The 24,367-nt window shown below is 43.2% G+C and overlaps 1 protein-coding gene across 1 annotated transcript; it reads left to right on the top strand.

Moving 5' to 3' along the window:
- The first annotated feature begins 5,401 nt into the window (after nucleotides 1-5,401).
- On the top strand, nucleotides 5,402-7,781 carry LOC143140811 (ubiquitin thioesterase otulin-like). Its single transcript, XM_076301918.1, has 7 exons — nucleotides 5,402-5,466; nucleotides 5,685-5,965; nucleotides 6,266-6,369; nucleotides 6,485-6,628; nucleotides 6,843-6,974; nucleotides 7,142-7,411; nucleotides 7,563-7,781. Exons 1-7 carry the CDS (start codon nucleotides 5,402-5,404, stop codon nucleotides 7,779-7,781), a joined length of 1,215 nt encoding a protein of 404 aa, XP_076158033.1.
- The last annotated feature ends 16,586 nt before the right edge of the window (nucleotides 7,782-24,367 follow it).

Here is a 24,367-nt window from a genome sequence, read left to right as displayed (position 1 = left end):
ATTGGTATGCCCATCTTCTCTACCCCAGAGGTTACTAGCTGTACATCGTTAGGAGAGATAACAGAGTCTCATTCAGAATGAACTGTTTTCCTTCTTAAACAGAAATAAAGAAATAAAAAATGTTAACTGCATCAATTTCTTTCTATTATAGTAGAGCAGTGTTTGCTCAGGCCCTTTAACATATCAAACATTTCACTTGAATTTTGTCATTTTCCTAGATCCCTGATGAGCTTGAGACTCGTTACGGTCTGATTAAAGGCTGGTTGTTTCCTGACGTTTGCAAGCAGACAAGTGGGATCAAAGATGATGTGGATCTTATGAAACACTATCTGAGCCTTCTCCGGAAATGGGTACAACTCTCATTTGCATATTATCACAGTGGTTGGATATTGTATTACCTAAAGTAATACGTTAAACTTTGTTGACATTTCATTTTTCCATATCAGTCATTATTGTAATGCACACGTTGGGGTAACTGAGATTCTGTGTGTGTGTTGATGTTTGCGTTTCTGTATAGTGGCATGCGGCGGAAGCCTGTCCTGGGCTCGAGGGTCGCAGACGTGTGTGTGAGCAGCTCTTCCAAGGCGGAGAAGACGAGTTTGGTGTCATGGAGGCACTCAAGCTCCTGATGCTAGCCTGTGCCGTGGAATTGCACGCCGCCATGCAGAGGGGCAAAGACGTGCCAATCTTCTGCTGGCTGCTATTCTCCCGCTACACCTCCTCGTGCCCGCGCACGTTCCTGGCCAACCACCTGAGCCAGGTTGGCTTCAGTGGAGGCATGGAGCAGGTGAAAAGGCTCAGGGAGACTTTTGATGCGGTGGTTGTTGTTGTTTTTATTGTCGTTGTTGTCCCATTGACTGCCAGATGAGAAGGTGTATCAAAGTCTGTTGTGATATAGCCTACTGTTGTTGGCTGTTGTCTTCATTTCTGTGTTATAGGTGGAGATGTGTCTCCTGGGTTACACACTGCACCACACCATCAAGGTTTACCGCCTCTACATGGCCAACATGGCGGACTTCATTATCACTCATTACCCGGATGATCACATTCAGGACTGGCCCTCTGTCTGCCTGGTAACCGAGGATGGCCGCCATTATAACGTGGCAGTTGGCGAACCCGCCTGTCCTCAGGAGGACCTTTCCAGAGGACCTCACTGATTGGCCAACCAGCTATTTTGTTGCAGCTTGATTGTTGACCCAAGTGACCAATGTCCAATCATGGCCAACTCAGGATACTATTTTACACGATTCATGTTACTTCAATACATTACTTTCCCAGCATCATATTTGCGACTGTATTGTGGATTCTTTGTCTGGAAGATTTCCTTTGGAAGGTTTGGACATCTTATCTTTTAAGAGATAAGGCAATAAGATAAGGCACATAAGACTGCTTTGGATTTGAATCCATATGAATGACACTGACTTTACTAACATTAACCAACTTTTTTCACAGTGATGTTAAGTTTATGGTTACTTAGCAGACGCTTTTGTCCAAAGCGATTTACACTATATGCTATAGTACGCTATGCAGACACTTATTTTTTCAGAAAGTAAGTGTTTGGTCCCCAGGGGCCACTCAACGACAAGAATGTGCAGGACTGAGGGGTGGACATATTTTGTACCGTCACGTGGTACATCTAGTTAGTATTCTTAGCCTAACCCACATAGTCCATAGGCACAAGCAAAGGTATACAGCTATCAATCTGCAAGGCCATTGGCACCGGCAATATACCCTTTTCCAGAAGAACTGTATCTTCAATGTAGACGATTGAAGTTTTTTTGGGGGGGACTGGAACCAATGATGTTTACATAGTCTCTTCTCTGACCACTTGGAGACCCCTCTTAGCCCTCTGACAGGCTTTGTATGATGATATTTAGTGATCTCAAAGTAACATGTTTAGCTACTATGAAGCCCACTAAAAAGAAAATATAGGGTTATACTTTAAGACTTTAAGAACCACCAATTTTGATGTTGATAAATGATCATACAAAGACTAATTACACACGTTTGCAGCAGGGGAGAGAAGCGCTGGGCTCCACTGGCTTTCCAGCAACAGGCAATGTGGGTACAGTTCATGAAGATCAGAAAATCCCGGCAATAGCTAGCATCCAGGACAAGAAAACTAAGGCACTCCGGTCCACTCCGTCTTTAAGTGTATGGAAGTTTCTATATTTGTATGCTTCTGCCGGGATTTTGTGCGGGGACTGATGGATTTTTTTGTGATCTGTATGATGTTGTATACTGTTACCTAAAACCACAGTATCCCTTTGAAAAGAAGAAAAGAAAATCGTACCTTTATCCTACATGAAAGATAGATAGATACTTTATTGATCCCCAGGGGAAATTCAAGAAAAGTTCTAAAGGTTTCTGTTATAAAGACACATGGGCTAGGTAACGGATAGAGAGAGGAGTCTTAAGTGAAAACTAATGTAGGTTTATTCAACACCTTTGTGGAGTCCTACATTAATCAAAGACCAGGCAGGACTAGTTGAGACCAAGTCAAAAGTGGTTTGAGTCCGAGACAACACATGGACTCTGGGCCGCATAGGCTTCTGCTCTCACTGACTGGTGTGTGTGACAGCGCGCTCTAACACGTCATAGTTGGTCAACATTCGGATCGCCTCTATGATGAACCCCTACAACCGAGGCCATCAGCCTAACTCTAATATAACGTTCATTTAAACAAAGGCCTATCAAGTGCAGCTCAGACTCTACTCGTCGGAAAGAGAATCTGTTGTACTTGTCTTGAACTCAGACACTCCTGCTGACAAGCTTCTAATCGTGAATGGGTAGGCGGATTGCCTGTCAATTGACATGATCCTAATCTTTTTCTAGCTTGTTCCTGTCTGTTCGTCTGTCTGCTCTGTTTTGGCTATACTTGGGTTACAGCTGTGCGGAGAAAAGACAACATCGGCTTAATGTAAGAAAAGGCTAGGCCCACTGCTAAATAACAGAATGTAGCCTACAGCCTATTGGAAATCCTGTGCCATTCCAACACCACTTTGCATAGGCATAATAAAAAGATAATGTGTTTTTTTTCTGACCGTGTAGGGTCGCTTATGCGTCTGCTAAATAGGCTCCCAGTCAACTAGCGATAACTTTCAACTTTAGCCAAAAAGTTAATAGACTAAAATGATAGCATATAGGCCTATGAAACGTGGTGTTGTCAGAAATAATGACAGGAGATGGGATGGGCAGTGGTTCCTGAAGAGTGGTGGGGTTTCAGTAGCCTATAGAGTAGATTCTAAATGAAGTCAATGATTATGACAATGCCCTTATTAGATAAAGAAATAAAAAGGATTAAAATAATACACGTATTTTCACATGGGAAAAATAGGCTACACACGCGAAATGAGCACATTAGAATAATTGGCGTATTTGCGCCTCGCTTCCGAATTAGGCTGCCTTGCGTGATATTCGTTAAAATACGAGTTGATTATTAATATGCTCCAGTGAAAATATGTGTAGGCTATGAACTATTTATTGATGAAACGAGACAGACGTTAAATAAAATCTGAGAAATAGACTACGATAGGCTACAGATTGGACATCATGTTGGACTGGGTAAAGGTTTGACGTCATAGATGGTCAACATTCGGTAGTCTTTATGACGAGGGTTCGCATTAAGTTCTACGGAAATATGCATCTGAACATTTACTCTGAACCCCAGTAGAAGCGTCAAACACTGTTCAGCCTCTTTGGAAAAAGCAAATTTCCTGGTGATATCCTGAATAAGTAGGTAATGAGCTTAAGTCTTACATTTTATTCATTCATATGAATCGTGCCTAAATAATTTGTGTTGGTTTGACTAGCCTGTAATTGCACTTAAAGTGAAAAAAAAAAAGATTACAAAATCCCGGCAATATCATCCAGGACAAGAAAACCGGTCCGGGCCTATAAAATGCACAATTATCATTTTCTTTCTCTTGACTTGAACAAATTAGCACTTGTTCATTCACAATACTGAATATGGTCATATTTGTTTTCAGTCAGTTCTTGGAAGGAAACAGTTACAATTCAGATTCAGATTATAAACTCAGATTGCAGCTCATTATGAACCCTTTTTTATTTTTAAATCTCTCCCACATTTACACAGATCCACATTGTGGATGCCATAAGGTCTCCATTCCCTGTCTGAGCACCTGAGCTAAGCCCCCAGCCAGGTCCCAGGACAATGGGGAACACAGTCAGCTGCTGCTTTCGTGCCAATCCTGGCGACCGCCAGGAGGAGGGACAGCGGCTGCAAAGTGTGGGCATCAAGCATGAAGTGGCACCTCGTCGGGCAGCAGATTCTGCGGTGGAAAAGAGCACTCTCCTATATCAACAAGAGGTAGCTGCAGGACTGGTGCCAGAGGATTTGGCAGATACCACCAAGATTGTGGCCTCTAAATATGTCGATGAGGTGACTCTTAATCTTGATGTGCCCCTTGCAAAGCTTTGCACAAAGGCTGTTTTTATGGAGAAGCCTGAGACCCTGGGCTGCTCAGTCAGTGTAGAGGCTCAGAATGTTTCAGTTGAAATAACAGAAACTACTCTGCCGATGACACCTGTGAGGGAGGAAGTATTTAATACCAACCTTCCAGTGGACCATGTAATAGAGGAGGCTTCCTCGAAGATGGTAAATATCAGTCTGACTGACATTGTGCAAGCTAACAATGACAAAGATAGGACTCTAAAGGATGTTAACCTCAGAGAGGAGCTCTGCAGTGGGGACAACATGAACAGCAGCCTCCCCTCAGCTACAGCTGAAAAAGATGTACACGATCCCTCTGACACGATCCCTGGATCTACACCTCTGATGACACCATCAGTGAAGAAGGCAGCATCTGCTGAACCTCAGCAGCATCTTGTGAGATCAAATTGTTCCCTTGCAGAGGAATCAGCCAGATGCATTTCTATTGGATTTGACATCGCCCATCCAGGAGACCATTTAAAAGAGGAGGCTTCCTCTGAGATGGTAAACACTACCAAAGGCTTAATGGTAACATCTATGCAACCATCTACCAAGGATGAGGATGGAGTCGACTATGATGACATTATCTTGCATGGCGGTATATCGACCAAGGAGACTGTTGATGATGCAATGCTTCCCCAAGAGGACCTTGCCACCATTACACCAGCTGTAAAGCTGGAGGACCGGCTGGTTCAGAATCCCTCGGCTGAGGACGTGGTGAATAAGGCTCCAAAGGGGTTTTCTCTGGTCAGTGAGATTGATGCCCATCTGGACATGTGTGGACACCAGCCACTGCTAGACTCATCCAAAGCCCTGGATGATGAACGGGATGTCCCTCTGCATAGCAGTGAGGATGAGCGGCTGCTTGGCACAGGTTCCCCCTTCATAAATGCTAAGCTTGCTGAGGCTATCTCGCAGCATAGGAGTGATAGTGGTCACTCGATCAGCATGGAGGGACAGCAACCCGTCAGTGGCCTTGATCTCAACTCTGTTCCCACTGATGCTTGTGCAAGGTGAGTCAGGAAAAGTATGATTGTCTCAGTTCCATAATAGAACTGTTGTATATAATAAATTGGGTTTAGTTCAAACACACAGCTTAAAGAAACATCTTAATGGGGCCTCCTCTAGCAAAGACATTTGGGAATTGCATAATTATGAGTTTATGTTGGTAGGTTTTTAATAAATTAGATTCCTTAATCTCAACATTCATTTTCTGTCTATTTATGTACAGAGGCTGTGCTGCAGCCTCTGCTGCCCAAGATGTGGTGTTTGGCCTGAGCACTAGGTCTTCACTGGGCAACCTGTTGGAGGGGCTAGATACTCCGAAGAGATCCCAGAAAAAGCAAGGCGTGAAGGCAAAGAGTGTACCCCTTCCAAAGTTGCTTGCTGAACTTGCTGAACTTCAGAAGGTTGTTGTGAGCTCAAATGGTTCCACTGACGGAGGGCTGGCTGTAAATCTCCAGGATGAGAGACCTGGAAGTGCTGGCAGGTGGAGCCCAGTGTCAGATGGGAGTGAGGCTTGGTTTACTTGGTATGTCAGTTGCATAACCATTTACCATAGGAAATGAATGAGAGAGTTTTGGATCAAGTCAGTCATTAAACAGCAATTAAGACATGTAACCTAGAGCATCCAACCTCTCTCCCTACAGTGGCGAAGATCTCTATTATAGTGAGGAGGAGATTGAGGAAGAGCTGGCGAGGCAAAGTGTCATGGAAATGACTGGTGAATAACTCTAAATGATTGCTGTATTGATATTCTATCATGGCATGTACATTGCCAGTAAAAGTGTCCTTGTACTCCTTTCAATACAGTTCCAGAACAGGACCGATGCAGCTTTGAGCCGCCCGTTGGCATTTTAATTCACAGCGAGAGGGAATGGAAAGGGCAGACCACCGAAAGCAAAATCATTAGAAACGTATGTCGTACATATTGCATGTGTATTTTCTCTCTTGACAAGGTGAACAAGAGCACCTGCCCAGCCTGCCACTAATCTTTTTTCACTCTATCCCTCTGTGTGCACTTTCCTCCAGGGCTACGCTGTGCTCTCCCAGAGCTTTGGATTCGTCCGGCGGGTAAGGGAAGACAACTACTGTGCCCTGCGAGCCTCCCTGTACCAGACACTGATGAGCTCTGCCCAACTTCCTGACTTTCTCCAGCGGGAGAGTTTCTTATTGGTATGCCCATCTTCTCTACCCCAGAGGTTACTAGCTGTACATCGTTAGGAGAGATAACAGAGTCTCATTCAGAATGAACTGTTTTCCTTCTTAAACAGAAATAAAGAAATAAAAAATGTTAACTGCATCAATTTCTTTCTATTATAGTAGAGCAGTGTTTGCTCAGGCCCTTTAACATATCAAACATTTCACTTGAATTTTGTCATTTTCCTAGATCCCTGATGAGCTTGAGACTCGTTACGGTCTGATTAAAGGCTGGTTGTTTCCTGACGTTTGCAAGCAGACAAGTGGGATCAAAGATGATGTGGATCTTATGAAACACTATCTGAGCCTTCTCCGGAAATGGGTACAACTCTCATTTGCATATTATCACAGTGGTTGGATATTGTATTACCTAAAGTAATACGTTAAACTTTGTTGACATTTCATTTTTCCATATCAGTCATTATTGTAATGCACACGTTGGGGTAACTGAGATTCTGTGTGTGTGTTGATGTTTGCGTTTCTGTATAGTGGCATGCGGCGGAAGCCTGTCCTGGGCTCGAGGGTCGCAGACGTGTGTGTGAGCAGCTCTTCCAAGGCGGAGAAGACGAGTTTGGTGTCATGGAGGCACTCAAGCTCCTGATGCTAGCCTGTGCCGTGGAATTGCACGCCGCCATGCAGAGGGGCAAAGACGTGCCAATCTTCTGCTGGCTGCTATTCTCCCGCTACACCTCCTCGTGCCCGCGCACGTTCCTGGCCAACCACCTGAGCCAGGTTGGCTTCAGTGGAGGCATGGAGCAGGTGAAAAGGCTCAGGGAGACTTTTGATGCGGTGGTTGTTGTTGTTTTTATTGTCGTTGTTGTCCCATTGACTGCCAGATGAGAAGGTGTATCAAAGTCTGTTGTGATATAGCCTACTGTTGTTGGCTGTTGTCTTCATTTCTGTGTTATAGGTGGAGATGTGTCTCCTGGGTTACACACTGCACCACACCATCAAGGTTTACCGCCTCTACATGGCCAACATGGCGGACTTCATTATCACTCATTACCCGGATGATCACATTCAGGACTGGCCCTCTGTCTGCCTGGTAACCGAGGATGGCCGCCATTATAACGTGGCAGTTGGCGAACCCGCCTGTCCTCAGGAGGACCTTTCCAGAGGACCTCACTGATTGGCCAACCAGCTATTTTGTTGCAGCTTGATTGTTGACCCAAGTGACCAATGTCCAATCATGGCCAACTCAGGATACTATTTTACACGATTCATGTTACTTCAATACATTACTTTCCCAGCATCATATTTGCGACTGTATTGTGGATTCTTTGTCTGGAAGATTTCCTTTGGAAGGTTTGGACATCTTATCTTTTAAGAGATAAGGCAATAAGATAAGGCACATAAGACTGCTTTGGATTTGAATCCATATGAATGACACTGACTTTACTAACATTAACCAACTTTTTTCACAGTGATGTTAAGTTTATGGTTACTTAGCAGACGCTTTTGTCCAAAGCGATTTACACTATATGCTATAGTACGCTATGCAGACACTTATTTTTTCAGAAAGTAAGTGTTTGGTCCCCAGGGGCCACTCAACGACAAGAATGTGCAGGACTGAGGGGTGGACATATTTTGTACCGTCACGTGGTACATCTAGTTAGTATTCTTAGCCTAACCCACATAGTCCATAGGCACAAGCAAAGGTATACAGCTATCAATCTGCAAGGCCATTGGCACCGGCAATATACCCTTTTCCAGAAGAACTGTATCTTCAATGTAGACGATTGAAGTTTTTTTTGGGGGGACTGGAACCAATGATGTTTACATAGTCTCTTCTCTGACCACTTGGAGACCCCTCTTAGCCCTCTGACAGGCTTTGTATGATGATATTTAGTGATCTCAAAGTAACATGTTTAGCTACTATGAAGCCCACTAAAAAGAAAATATAGGGTTATACTTTAAGAACCACCAATTTTGATGTTGATAAATGATCATACAAAGACTAATTACACACGTTTGCAGCAGGGGAGAGAAGCGCTGGGCTCCACTGGCTTTCCAGCAACAGGCAATGTGGGTACAGTTCATGAAGATCAGAAAATCCCGGCAATAGCTAGCATCCAGGACAAGAAAACTAAGGCACTCCGGTCCACTCCGTCTTTAAGTGTATGGAAGTTTCTATATTTGTATGCTTCTGCCGGGATTTTGTGCGGGGACTGATGGATTTTTTTGTGATCTGTATGATGTTGTATACTGTTACCTAAAACCACAGTATCCCTTTGAAAAGAAGAAAAGAAAATCGTACCTTTATCCTACATGAAAGATAGATAGATACTTTATTGATCCCCAGGGGAAATTCAAGAAAAGTTCTAAAGGTTTCTGTTATAAAGACACATGGGCTAGGTAACGGATAGAGAGAGGAGTCTTAAGTGAAAACTAATGTAGGTTTATTCAACACCTTTGTGGAGTCCTACATTAATCAAAGACCAGGCAGGACTAGTTGAGACCAAGTCAAAAGTGGTTTGAGTCCGAGACAACACATGGACTCTGGGCCGCATAGGCTTCTGCTCTCACTGACTGGTGTGTGTGACAGCGCGCTCTAACACGTCATAGTTGGTCAACATTCGGATCGCCTCTATGATGAACCCCTACAACCGAGGCCATCAGCCTAACTCTAATATAACGTTCATTTAAACAAAGGCCTATCAAGTGCAGCTCAGACTCTACTCGTCGGAAAGAGAATCTGTTGTACTTGTCTTGAACTCAGACACTCCTGCTGACAAGCTTCTAATCGTGAATGGGTAGGCGGATTGCCTGTCAATTGACATGATCCTAATCTTTTTCTAGCTTGTTCCTGTCTGTTCGTCTGTCTGCTCTGTTTTGGCTATACTTAGGTTACAGCTGTGCGGAGAAAAGACAACATCGGCTTAATGTAAGAAAAGGCTAGGCCCACTGCTAAATAACAGAATGTAGCCTACAGCCTATTGGAAATCCTGTGCCATTCCAACACCACTTTGCATAGGCATAATAAAAAGATAATGTGTTTTTTTTCTGACCGTGTAGGGTCGCTTATGCGTCTGCTAAATAGGCTCCCAGTCAACTAGCGATAACTTTCAACTTTAGCCAAAAAGTTAATAGACTAAAATGATAGCATATAGGCCTATGAAACGTGGTGTTGTCAGAAATAATGACAGGAGATGGGATGGGCAGTGGTTCCTGAAGAGTGGTGGGGTTTCAGTAGCCTATAGAGTAGATTCTAAATGAAGTCAATGATTATGACAATGCCCTTATTAGATAAAGAAATAAAAAGGATTAAAATAATACACGTATTTTCACATGGGAAAAATAGGCTACACACGCGAAATGAGCACATTAGAATAATTGGCGTATTTGCGCCTCGCTTCCGAATTAGGCTGCCTTGCGTGATATTCGTTAAAATACGAGTTGATTATTAATATGCTCCAGTGAAAATATGTGTAGGCTATGAACTATTTATTGATGAAACGAGACAGACGTTAAATAAAATCTGAGAAATAGACTACGATAGGCTACAGATTGGACATCATGTTGGACTGGGTAAAGGTTTGACGTCATAGATGGTCAACATTCGGTAGTCTTTATGACGAGGGTTCGCATTAAGTTCTACGGAAATATGCATCTGAACATTTACTCTGAACCCCAGTAGAAGCGTCAAACACTGTTCAGCCTCTTTGGAAAAAGCAAATTTCCTGGTGATATCCTGAATAAGTAGGTAATGAGCTTAAGTCTTACATTTTATTCATTCATATGAATCGTGCCTAAATAATTTGTGTTGGTTTGACTAGCCTGTAATTGCACTTAAAGTGAAAAAAAAAAAGATTACAAAATCCCGGCAATATCATCCAGGACAAGAAAACCGGTCCGGGCCTATAAAATGCACAATTATCATTTTCTTTCTCTTGACTTGAACAAATTAGCACTTGTTCATTCACAATACTGAATATGGTCATATTTGTTTTCAGTCAGTTCTTGGAAGGAAACAGTTACAATTCAGATTCAGATTATAAACTCAGATTGCAGCTCATTATGAACCCTTTTTTATTTTTAAATCTCTCCCACATTTACACAGATCCACATTGTGGATGCCATAAGGTCTCCATTCCCTGTCTGAGCACCTGAGCTAAGCCCCCAGCCAGGTCCCAGGACAATGGGGAACACAGTCAGCTGCTGCTTTCGTGCCAATCCTGGCGACCGCCAGGAGGAGGGACAGCGGCTGCAAAGTGTGGGCATCAAGCATGAAGTGGCACCTCGTCGGGCAGCAGATTCTGCGGTGGAAAAGAGCACTCTCCTATATCAACAAGAGGTAGCTGCAGGACTGGTGCCAGAGGATTTGGCAGATACCACCAAGATTGTGGCCTCTAAATATGTCGATGAGGTGACTCTTAATCTTGATGTGCCCCTTGCAAAGCTTTGCACAAAGGCTGTTTTTATGGAGAAGCCTGAGACCCTGGGCTGCTCAGTCAGTGTAGAGGCTCAGAATGTTTCAGTTGAAATAACAGAAACTACTCTGCCGATGACACCTGTGAGGGAGGAAGTATTTAATACCAACCTTCCAGTGGACCATGTAATAGAGGAGGCTTCCTCGAAGATGGTAAATATCAGTCTGACTGACATTGTGCAAGCTAACAATGACAAAGATAGGACTCTAAAGGATGTTAACCTCAGAGAGGAGCTCTGCAGTGGGGACAACATGAACAGCAGCCTCCCCTCAGCTACAGCTGAAAAAGATGTACACGATCCCTCTGACACGATCCCTGGATCTACACCTCTGATGACACCATCAGTGAAGAAGGCAGCATCTGCTGAACCTCAGCAGCATCTTGTGAGATCAAATTGTTCCCTTGCAGAGGAATCAGCCAGATGCATTTCTATTGGATTTGACATCGCCCATCCAGGAGACCATTTAAAAGAGGAGGCTTCCTCTGAGATGGTAAACACTACCAAAGGCTTAATGGTAACATCTATGCAACCATCTACCAAGGATGAGGATGGAGTCGACTATGATGACATTATCTTGCATGGCGGTATATCGACCAAGGAGACTGTTGATGATGCAATGCTTCCCCAAGAGGACCTTGCCACCATTACACCAGCTGTAAAGCTGGAGGACCGGCTGGTTCAGAATCCCTCGGCTGAGGACGTGGTGAATAAGGCTCCAAAGGGGTTTTCTCTGGTCAGTGAGATTGATGCCCATCTGGACATGTGTGGACACCAGCCACTGCTAGACTCATCCAAAGCCCTGGATGATGAACGGGATGTCCCTCTGCATAGCAGTGAGGATGAGCGGCTGCTTGGCACAGGTTCCCCCTTCATAAATGCTAAGCTTGCTGAGGCTATCTCGCAGCATAGGAGTGATAGTGGTCACTCGATCAGCATGGAGGGACAGCAACCCGTCAGTGGCCTTGATCTCAACTCTGTTCCCACTGATGCTTGTGCAAGGTGAGTCAGGAAAAGTATGATTGTCTCAGTTCCATAATAGAACTGTTGTATATAATAAATTGGGTTTAGTTCAAACACACAGCTTAAAGAAACATCTTAATGGGGCCTCCTCTAGCAAAGACATTTGGGAATTGCATAATTATGAGTTTATGTTGGTAGGTTTTTAATAAATTAGATTCCTTAATCTCAACATTCATTTTCTGTCTATTTATGTACAGAGGCTGTGCTGCAGCCTCTGCTGCCCAAGATGTGGTGTTTGGCCTGAGCACTAGGTCTTCACTGGGCAACCTGTTGGAGGGGCTAGATACTCCGAAGAGATCCCAGAAAAAGCAAGGCGTGAAGGCAAAGAGTGTACCCCTTCCAAAGTTGCTTGCTGAACTTGCTGAACTTCAGAAGGTTGTTGTGAGCTCAAATGGTTCCACTGACGGAGGGCTGGCTGTAAATCTCCAGGATGAGAGACCTGGAAGTGCTGGCAGGTGGAGCCCAGTGTCAGATGGGAGTGAGGCTTGGTTTACTTGGTATGTCAGTTGCATAACCATTTACCATAGGAAATGAATGAGAGAGTTTTGGATCAAGTCAGTCATTAAACAGCAATTAAGACATGTAACCTAGAGCATCCAACCTCTCTCCCTACAGTGGCGAAGATCTCTATTATAGTGAGGAGGAGATTGAGGAAGAGCTGGCGAGGCAAAGTGTCATGGAAATGACTGGTGAATAACTCTAAATGATTGCTGTATTGATATTCTATCATGGCATGTACATTGCCAGTAAAAGTGTCCTTGTACTCCTTTCAATACAGTTCCAGAACAGGACCGATGCAGCTTTGAGCCGCCCGTTGGCATTTTAATTCACAGCGAGAGGGAATGGAAAGGGCAGACCACCGAAAGCAAAATCATTAGAAACGTATGTCGTACATATTGCATGTGTATTTTCTCTCTTGACAAGGTGAACAAGAGCACCTGCCCAGCCTGCCACTAATCTTTTTTCACTCTATCCCTCTGTGTGCACTTTCCTCCAGGGCTACGCTGTGCTCTCCCAGAGCTTTGGATTCGTCCGGCGGGTAAGGGAAGACAACTACTGTGCCCTGCGAGCCTCCCTGTACCAGACACTGATGAGCTCTGCCCAACTTCCTGACTTTCTCCAGCGGGAGAGTTTCTTATTGGTATGCCCATCTTCTCTACCCCAGAGGTTACTAGCTGTACATCGTTAGGAGAGATAACAGAGTCTCATTCAGAATGAACTGTTTTCCTTCTTAAACAGAAATAAAGAAATAAAAAATGTTAACTGCATCAATTTCTTTCTATTATAGTAGAGCAGTGTTTGCTCAGGCCCTTTAACATATCAAACATTTCACTTGAATTTTGTCATTTTCCTAGATCCCTGATGAGCTTGAGACTCGTTACGGTCTGATTAAAGGCTGGTTGTTTCCTGACGTTTGCAAGCAGACAAGTGGGATCAAAGATGATGTGGATCTTATGAAACACTATCTGAGCCTTCTCCGGAAATGGGTACAACTCTCATTTGCATATTATCACAGTGGTTGGATATTGTATTACCTAAAGTAATACGTTAAACTTTGTTGACATTTCATTTTTCCATATCAGTCATTATTGTAATGCACACGTTGGGGTAACTGAGATTCTGTGTGTGTGTTGATGTTTGCGTTTCTGTATAGTGGCATGCGGCGGAAGCCTGTCCTGGGCTCGAGGGTCGCAGACGTGTGTGTGAGCAGCTCTTCCAAGGCGGAGAAGACGAGTTTGGTGTCATGGAGGCACTCAAGCTCCTGATGCTAGCCTGTGCCGTGGAATTGCACGCCGCCATGCAGAGGGGCAAAGACGTGCCAATCTTCTGCTGGCTGCTATTCTCCCGCTACACCTCCTCGTGCCCGCGCACGTTCCTGGCCAACCACCTGAGCCAGGTTGGCTTCAGTGGAGGCATGGAGCAGGTGAAAAGGCTCAGGGAGACTTTTGATGCGGTGGTTGTTGTTGTTTTTATTGTCGTTGTTGTCCCATTGACTGCCAGATGAGAAGGTGTATCAAAGTCTGTTGTGATATAGCCTACTGTTGTTGGCTGTTGTCTTCATTTCTGTGTTATAGGTGGAGATGTGTCTCCTGGGTTACACACTGCACCACACCATCAAGGTTTACCGCCTCTACATGGCCAACATGGCGGACTTCATTATCACTCATTACCCGGATGATCACATTCAGGACTGGCCCTCTGTCTGCCTGGTAACCGAGGATGGCCGCCATTATAACGTGGCAGTTGGCGAACCCGCCTGTCCTCAGGAGGACCTTTCCAGAGGACCTCACTGATTGGCCAACCAGCTATTTTGTTGCAGCTTGATTGTTGACCCAAGTGACCAATGTCCAATCATGGCCAACTCAGGATACTATTTTACACGATTCATGTTACTTCAATACATTACTTTCCCAGCATCATATTTGCGACTGTATTGTGGATTCTTTGTCTGGAAGATTTCCTTTGGAAGGTTTGGACATCTTATCTTTTAAGAGATAAGGCAATAAGATAAGGCACATAAGACTGCTTTGGATTTGAATCCATATGAATGACACTGACTTTACTAACATTAACCAACTTTTTTCACAGTGATGTTAAGTTTATGGTTACTTAGCAGACGCTTTTGTCCAAAGCGATTTACACTATATGCTATAGTACGCTATGCAGACACTTATTTTTTCAGAAAGTAAGTGTTTGGTCCCCAGGGGCCACTCAACGACAAGAATGTGCAGGACTGAGGGGTGGACATATTTTGTACCGTCACGTGGTACATCTAGTTAGTATTCTTAGCCTAACCCACATAGTCCATAGGCACAAGCAAAGGTATACAGCTATCAATCTGCAAGGCCATTGGCACCGGCAATATACCCTTTTCCAGAAGAACTGTATCTTCAATGTAGACGATTGAAGTTTTTTTTGGGGGGACTGGAACCAATGATGTTTACATAGTCTCTTCTCTGACCACTTGGAGACCCCTCTTAGCCCTCTGACAGGCTTTGTATGATGATATTTAGTGATCTCAAAGTAACATGTTTAGCTACTATGAAGCCCACTAAAAAGAAAATATAGGGTTATACTTTAAGAACCACCAATTTTGATGTTGATAAATGATCATACAAAGACTAATTACACACGTTTGCAGCAGGGGAGAGAAGCGCTGGGCTCCACTGGCTTTCCAGCAACAGGCAATGTGGGTACAGTTCATGAAGATCAGAAAATCCCGGCAATAGCTAGCATCCAGGACAAGAAAACTAAGGCACTCCGGTCCACTCCGTCTTTAAGTGTATGGAAGTTTCTATATTTGTATGCTTCTGCCGGGATTTTGTGCGGGGACTGATGGATTTTTTTGTGATCTGTATGATGTTGTATACTGTTACCTAAAACCACAGTATCCCTTTGAAAAGAAGAAAAGAAAATCGTACCTTTATCCTACATGAAAGATAGATAGATACTTTATTGATCCCCAGGGGAAATTCAAGAAAAGTTCTAAAGGTTTCTGTTATAAAGACACATGGGCTAGGTAACGGATAGAGAGAGGAGTCTTAAGTGAAAACTAATGTAGGTTTATTCAACACCTTTGTGGAGTCCTACATTAATCAAAGACCAGGCAGGACTAGTTGAGACCAAGTCAAAAGTGGTTTGAGTCCGAGACAACACATGGACTCTGGGCCGCATAGGCTTCTGCTCTCACTGACTGGTGTGTGTGACAGCGCGCTCTAACACGTCATAGTTGGTCAACATTCGGATCGCCTCTATGATGAACCCCTACAACCGAGGCCATCAGCCTAACTCTAATATAACGTTCATTTAAACAAAGGCCTATCAAGTGCAGCTCAGACTCTACTCGTCGGAAAGAGAATCTGTTGTACTTGTCTTGAACTCAGACACTCCTGCTGACAAGCTTCTAATCGTGAATGGGTAGGCGGATTGCCTGTCAATTGACATGATCCTAATCTTTTTCTAGCTTGTTAGTGGGTTTGATCCTGCAAGCCCACAGCATGGCTGAAAGCCATGCTGTGGGCTTGCGGAGCAAGCCCACTATTGTTCTTCTTAAGTTTTCTTATTAGTGGGTTTGATCCAGCAAGCCCACAGCATGGCTTTGCCATGCTGTGGGCTTGCGGAGCAAGCCCACTATTGTTCTTCTTAAGTTTTCTTATTATTATTATTATTATTATTTATTATTCCTGTTCACCCACTTTTTGGCCGAACTACTGCTCCTAGACCGTTTGAGCTATCGACGCGGTTCGAACTCCAAAAATTCAGGCCCGAACCGGTGTAACTTGCTTGTTGATTTCGTGTCGCTGGCCCTTGTCGTTTTCGCGGTATTCACGTTTTTCTGCGTTTTTTGGGCCCATTGAAATGAATGGCGGAATGTTCAGAATTCAAATTTCGATTGTGACATCACAGCTCTAATTGCTTAAGCTTGCACCTGGAAGAGTTCTAAGCCACCTGGCAGAGCTATAATGGGCTGGGCTGGGCTGTCTGTGTATATGAAGGTGTGTGCATGTAACTTTTGACCCGTATGTCCGATTTTCATAAATGAGGTACCGTTGGAATCCTTGGATAAGGCCGAGTTCCATGCCCCTGATCAAACCCACTCTTGCAGTTCCTCGGAACCGCAATTCTAGTTATTATTATTATTCTATCTTCTTTCATATTCACCCACTTTTTGGCCGAACTACTGCTCCTAGACCGTTTGAGCTATCGACGCAGTTCGAACTCCAAAAATTCAGGCCCGAACCGGTGTAACTTGCTTGTTGCTTTCGTGTCGCTGGCCCTTGTCGTTTTCGCGGTATTCCCGTTTTTCGGCGTTTTTGGGCCCCATTGAAATCAATGGCGGAATGCTGGGGCTTTATGACATCACAGCACCTCATTACTTGCACCTGGTAGAGCTCTGCTGCTAGAGTTGATTACTTGCACCTGGCAGAGTTCTAAGCCATCTGGCAATGTCTAATGGGCTGGGCTGGGCTGTCTGTGTATATGAAGGTGTGTGCATGTAACTTTTGACCAGTATGTCCGATTTTCATGAATGAGGTACCGTTGGAATCCTTGAATGAAGCCCAGTTCAATGCCTTGCCAGCACTAAGTGTAAAGGTAATGTAAAAAAAGATGAGACAGCGCGAAGCGCTGTCTCATCTTTTTTTTAAAGCCAAACCATGTTGATAGAGGTCATTAAAAAAAAATATATATATATTTTCCAAATCCATTCAGCCCAGTTCAATGCCTTGCCAGCACTAAGTGTAAAGGTCATGTAAAAAAAGAGGAGACAGCGCGAAGCGCTGTCTCCTCTTTTTTTTAAAGCCAAACCATGTTCATATAGGTCATAAAAAAAATAAATAAAGTATTTCACCAATCCATTCAGCCCAGTCCAATACCCAGCTAGCTCCATTTGAACTTCGTCATGTGTACAGTTGTATATATTATTACATTGAGAAACACACTTTCATACAGATATCATGCATATCCACGCAGCATTACTAATCAAGTTACTCATCGTTGCCCAGCAAGAAGTCCTCAATCAATTCAATTGTCTTGCCACGATCTGTGGAGCTTACAGACAACGTTATATCACTAAAGGTTCTGTATGCTATTTAAAGCCGACCTAACGCTGAGTCCCTTCTAGACGGTGTGTTGCAATGCATTCTGGGTGCTGTGCTGTGATTCGACGGCTCGTCACCTGACCCACCAAACAACAACTCTCTGGGATGTGGCAAATATCGCGTAAAAACCTTGTTGCCGGAACAACAGGGAAAAGGCAACAGGATAGCAGCACGAAAGATACACAGGATACACACGGAATTTTGATGGACGTCCTTATCAGTCTATGGTCTAACTTATAAACGTGTCGGGTCAACGTCAACGATAAGTAAGTTAGGCTAACGTAAACGTTAGCTATTTGCTGTTGTCATATGCTAGTGCTATATGCTTTAGGCTACGTGATGGCCATTTATCACACTGATTTTAGGTACTACTTTTACGAGGTCTGTAGTTCTGTCAAAATGTATCTTATCGTTGAACAGACTACAGTTTTATCTTCCTTAGACTTCGTAGATGTAGTTACTACAATTTGGAAGCGAATTTCGAAGTGTAAATATGGTTTTAGTGTGTAAACAGACCAACCGCGATTTTGCAATGAAGTTAATGGAGCCTTTTATGTAGGGCTACTAGGCTACTTTCACGAAGTCTGTAGTTCTGTCAAAATGTATCTTATCTATGAACAGACTACATGATTATCTTCCTTAGACTTCGTAGATGTAGTTACTACAATTTGGAAGCGAATTTCGAAGTGTAAATATGGTTTTAGTGTGTAAACAGACCAACCGCGATTTTGCAATGAAGTTAATTGAGCCTTTTATGTAGGGCTACTAGGCTACTTTCACGAAGTCTGTAGTTCTGTCAAAATATATCTTAACCATGTAGTATGTTAATAGATATCTTCCTTAGACTTCGTAGATGTAGTTACTACAATTTGGAAGCGAATTTCGAAGTGCAAATATGGTTTAAATGTGTAAACAAGACGCCTGATGTTTAATGTTAATGAATGGGCACAGTATTATTGTGTACAGTAATGGGCTATCAGTAGTATGTAAACAGTTCATGTGTTATGTGATTTACATAAACTAGTAAACAACATAAATGTTAAAAGCTGGTATTGTGTTTCCTGAATTCTTACATTCAGGCATTCAAATGAAATGTAATTAAATAGCATATCAATCATGCAACAATGCAAAAACAATGAAACTAGTGTAGGCCTAATTATATTTAGATAGATAGATAGATAGATACTTTATTGATCCCCAGGGGAAATTCAAGGTCTCAGCAGCATACATACAACACAACACATTCTTTAACAGCAGAAAGAGTAATTAAAGTGTATAATATAAAAACACAACTAAGCAGTAAGGACAGTAGAAGATAAGAATATGCTAAATATACCAAAATACAAATTATACTAACACTTAATACAATATATAAAAATATACTAAAATACAAATTACAAAAATACAAATTATACTAACACTTAATCTAAATCAATTCTAAAAACAGTATCCACATAGTGGTGATTAATAAATCAGAGGCGCTTGCAATGACTGAGGCAGGGACTAAGCCTGTGATTCTCTGTGCATAGTAAGGTAATATTTTACATTAGTAAAGCAGTACTCTGATGTGCATGCTTTCACAAACTTTTGTAAACAATCTTAGCACTTTAAACATTGACTGTTTTGAAGTGCATGTAGGCAATATAGTATAAAAATAATAATTGTGATATCATTACAATTTGATAGGGGTTGGGAGGAGGGGGTGGGTTCATGTAGGTGGGCCCTATGACCCCAAAGTATGCCTTGACTGGGCCTCAGGTCAAAGAAGTTTGAGAAATGCTGATGTAGACAACAAAGCAGCAAGGAGGCGTCGTGTGATCATTTAAACAAGTTTTATGACGAGGTCGATGAGGGTGGGAAAAATCGTACATTTCTGTGCAAACTTTGCCCGCACTTCAGTCACATTGTCTTTTAAGAAAATGCAGTCCTTTTTTCGGTTCCAGCAGCCAACAACCTCAGAACTGACCCTTCAAGCCTCTCAGGAGGCGCTGGCCTTTAACCGCAGCCAGAAGAGAGTCAGCAGAAATTTGATTGCCTTTAAAAAATCTGACTTCTTAAAAAATCTTAAACTGGCTGCATTACGTGATTATTTCTGAGATTCTGATACGTTTTTAACCATGACCTATACACAGTTCTGGTTTGAAAATGTATCTCTTAAAATAATCACTTTATGCAGTCAGCTTAAGATGGCTTACTAGCAACTAACTAATTACCCTAGCAACAACCTAGAAACCACCCCTGTAATGTCAACCTAGCGACCACCATAGCAACCAGCATAGCAACCATGTTATTTATGCGTTTTAGCTTATTGGATGTTGTGTTAATGCAGACAACTTTTGATCCGTGTGCCCGATTTTCATAAATGAGGTACCGTTGGAATCCTTGGATGAGGCCGAGTTCCGTGCCACTGATCAAACCCACTCTTGCAGTTCCTCGGAACCGCAATTCTAGTTCCTGTCTGTTCGTCTGTCTGCTCTGTTTTGGCTATACTTAGGTTACAGCTGTGCGGAGAAAAGACAACATCGGCTTAATGTAAGAAAAGGCTAGGCCCACTGCTAAATAACAGAATGTAGCCTACAGCCTATTGGAAATCCTGTGCCATTCCAACACCACTTTGCATAGGCATAATAAAAAGATAATGTGTTTTTTTTCTGACCGTGTAGGGTCGCTTATGCGTCTGCTAAATAGGCTCCCAGTCAACTAGCGATAACTTTCAACTTTAGCCAAAAAGTTAATAGACTAAAATGATAGCATATAGGCCTATGAAACGTGGTGTTGTCAGAAATAATGACAGGAGATGGGATGGGCAGTGGTTCCTGAAGAGTGGTGGGGTTTCAGTAGCCTATAGAGTAGATTCTAAATGAAGTCAATGATTATGACAATGCCCTTATTAGATAAAGAAATAAAAAGGATTAAAATAATACACGTATTTTCACATGGGAAAAATAGGCTACACACGCGAAATGAGCACATTAGAATAATTGGCGTATTTGCGCCTCGCTTCCGAATTAGGCTGCCTTGCGTGATATTCGTTAAAATACGAGTTGATTATTAATATGCTCCAGTGAAAATATGTGTAGGCTATGAACTATTTATTGATGAAACGAGACAGACGTTAAATAAAATCTGAGAAATAGACTACGATAGGCTACAGATTGGACATCATGTTGGACTGGGTAAAGGTTTGACGTCATAGATGGTCAACATTCGGTAGTCTTTATGACGAGGGTTCGCATTAAGTTCTACGGAAATATGCATCTGAACATTTACTCTGAACCCCAGTAGAAGCGTCAAACACTGTTCAGCCTCTTTGGAAAAAGCAAATTTCCTGGTGATATCCTGAATAAGTAGGTAATGAGCTTAAGTCTTACATTTTATTCATTCATATGAATCGTGCCTAAATTATTTGTGTTGGTTTGACTAGCCTGTAATTGCACTTAAAGTGAAAAAAAAAAAGATTACAAAATCCCGGCAATATCATCCAGGACAAGAAAACCGGTCCGGGCCTATAAAATGCACAATTATCATTTTCTTTCTCTTGACTTGAACAAATTAGCACTTGTTCATTCACAATACTGAATATGGTCATATTTGTTTTCAGTCAGTTCTTGGAAGGAAACAGTTACAATTCAGATTCAGATTATAAACTCAGATTGCAGCTCATTATGAACCCTTTTTTATTTTTAAATCTCTCCCACATTTACACAGATCCACATTGTGGATGCCATAAGGTCTCCATTCCCTGTCTGAGCACCTGAGCTAAGCCCCCAGCCAGGTCCCAGGACAATGGGGAACACAGTCAGCTGCTGCTTTCGTGCCAATCCTGGCGACCGCCAGGAGGAGGGACAGCGGCTGCAAAGTGTGGGCATCAAGCATGAAGTGGCACCTCGTCGGGCAGCAGATTCTGCGGTGGAAAAGAGCACTCTCCTATATCAACAAGAGGTAGCTGCAGGACTGGTGCCAGAGGATTTGGCAGATACCACCAAGATTGTGGCCTCTAAATATGTCGATGAGGTGACTCTTAATCTTGATGTGCCCCTTGCAAAGCTTTGCACAAAGGCTGTTTTTATGGAGAAGCCTGAGACCCTGGGCTGCTCAGTCAGTGTAGAGGCTCAGAATGTTTCAGTTGAAATAACAGAAACTACTCTGCCGATGACACCTGTGAGGGAGGAAGTATTTAATACCAACCTTCCAGTGGACCATGTAATAGAGGAGGCTTCCTCGAAGATGGTAAATATCAGTCTGACTGACATTGTGCAAGCTAACAATGACAAAGATAGGACTCTAAAGGATGTTAACCTCAGAGAGGAGCTCTGCAGTGGGGACAACATGAACAGCAGCCTCCCCTCAGCTACAGCTGAAAAAGATGTACACGATCCCTCTGACACGATCCCTGGATCTACACCTCTGATGACACCATCAGTGAAGAAGGCAGCATCTGCTGAACCTCAGCAGCATCTTGTGAGATCAAATTGTTCCCTTGCAGAGGAATCAGCCAGATGCATTTCTATTGGATTTGACATCGCCCATCCAGGAGACCATTTAAAAGAGGAGGCTTCCTCTGAGATGGTAAACACTACCAAAGGCTTAATGGTAACATCTATGCAACCATCTACCAAGGATGAGGATGGAGTCGACTATGATGACATTATCTTGCATGGCGGTATATCGACCAAGGAGACTGTTGATGATGCAATGCTTCCCCAAGAGGACCTTGCCACCATTACACCAGCTGTAAAGCTGGAGGACCGGCTGGTTCAGAATCCCTCGGCTGAGGACGTGGTGAATAAGGCTCCAAAGGGGTTTTCTCTGGTCAGTGAGATTGATGCCCATCTGGACATGTGTGGACACCAGCCACTGCTAGACTCATCCAAAGCCCTGGATGATGAACGGGATGTCCCTCTGCATAGCAGTGAGGATGAGCGGCTGCTTGGCACAGGTTCCCCCTTCATAAATGCTAAGCTTGCTGAGGCTATCTCGCAGCATAGGAGTGATAGTGGTCACTCGATCAGCATGGAGGGACAGCAACCCGTCAGTGGCCTTGATCTCAACTCTGTTCCCACTGATGCTTGTGCAAGGTGAGTCAGGAAAAGTATGATTGTCTCAGTTCCATAATAGAACTGTTGTATATAATAAATTGGGTTTAGTTCAAACACACAGCTTAAAGAAACATCTTAATGGGGCCTCCTCTAGCAAAGACATTTGGGAATTGCATAATTATGAGTTTATGTTGGTAGGTTTTTAATAAATTAGATTCCTTAATCTCAACATTCATTTTCTGTCTATTTATGTACAGAGGCTGTGCTGCAGCCTCTGCTGCCCAAGATGTGGTGTTTGGCCTGAGCACTAGGTCTTCACTGGGCAACCTGTTGGAGGGGCTAGATACTCCGAAGAGATCCCAGAAAAAGCAAGGCGTGAAGGCAAAGAGTGTACCCCTTCCAAAGTTGCTTGCTGAACTTGCTGAACTTCAGAAGGTTGTTGTGAGCTCAAATGGTTCCACTGACGGAGGGCTGGCTGTAAATCTCCAGGATGAGAGACCTGGAAGTGCTGGCAGGTGGAGCCCAGTGTCAGATGGGAGTGAGGCTTGGTTTACTTGGTATGTCAGTTGCATAACCATTTACCATAGGAAATGAATGAGAGAGTTTTGGATCAAGTCAGTCATTAAACAGCAATTAAGACATGTAACCTAGAGCATCCAACCTCTCTCCCTACAGTGGCGAAGATCTCTATTATAGTGAGGAGGAGATTGAGGAAGAGCTGGCGAGGCAAAGTGTCATGGAAATGACTGGTGAATAACTCTAAATGATTGCTGTATTGATATTCTATCATGGCATGTACATTGCCAGTAAAAGTGTCCTTGTACTCCTTTCAATACAGTTCCAGAACAGGACCGATGCAGCTTTGAGCCGCCCGTTGGCATTTTAATTCACAGCGAGAGGGAATGGAAAGGGCAGACCACCGAAAGCAAAATCATTAGAAACGTATGTCGTACATATTGCATGTGTATTTTCTCTCTTGACAAGGTGAACAAGAGCACCTGCCCAGCCTGCCACTAATCTTTTTTCACTCTATCCCTCTGTGTGCACTTTCCTCCAGGGCTACGCTGTGCTCTCCCAGAGCTTTGGATTCGTCCGGCGGGTAAGGGAAGACAACTACTGTGCCCTGCGAGCCTCCCTGTACCAGACACTGATGAGCTCTGCCCAACTTCCTGACTTTCTCCAGCGGGAGAGTTTCTTATTGGTATGCCCATCTTCTCTACCCCAGAGGTTACTAGCTGTACATCGTTAGGAGAGATAACAGAGTCTCATTCAGAATGAACTGTTTTCCTTCTTAAACAGAAATAAAGAAATAAAAAATGTTAACTGCATCAATTTCTTTCTATTATAGTAGAGCAGTGTTTGCTCAGGCCCTTTAACATATCAAACATTTCACTTGAATTTTGTCATTTTCCTAGATCCCTGATGAGCTTGAGACTCGTTACGGTCTGATTAAAGGCTGGTTGTTTCCTGACGTTTGCAAGCAGACAAGTGGGATCAAAGATGATGTGGATCTTATGAAACACTATCTGAGCCTTCTCCGGAAATGGGTACAACTCTCATTTGCATATTATCACAGTGGTTGGATATTGTATTACCTAAAGTAATACGTTAAACTTTGTTGACAT

Source organism: Alosa pseudoharengus, unplaced genomic scaffold (genome assembly GCF_046254945.1).
Source record: "Alosa pseudoharengus isolate Yale_2024_CS ecotype anadromous, Long Island Sound unplaced genomic scaffold, YU_APseudo_1.1 YU_APseudo_1.1_scf_23, whole genome shotgun sequence".
Taxonomy (NCBI): Eukaryota; Metazoa; Chordata; class Actinopteri; order Clupeiformes; family Clupeidae; genus Alosa; species Alosa pseudoharengus.
Note: the sequence above shows the minus strand (reverse complement) of the source record. Positions and strands in the feature narration are given on the sequence as shown.

Excerpts from the sequence above, each read along its gene's own strand:
- LOC143140811 (XM_076301918.1), top strand. The coding sequence starts at position 5,402 with ATGGAGGGACAGCAACCCGTCAGTGGCCTTGATCTCAACTCTGTTCCC. Across the intron at positions 5,966-6,265 it reads GAGCCCAGTGTCAGATGGGA|TTCCAGAACAGGACCGATGC; the intron begins GTGAGGCTTGGT and ends CTTTCAATACAG. Across the intron at positions 6,370-6,484 it reads AAAGCAAAATCATTAGAAAC|GGCTACGCTGTGCTCTCCCA; the intron begins GTATGTCGTACA and ends ACTTTCCTCCAG.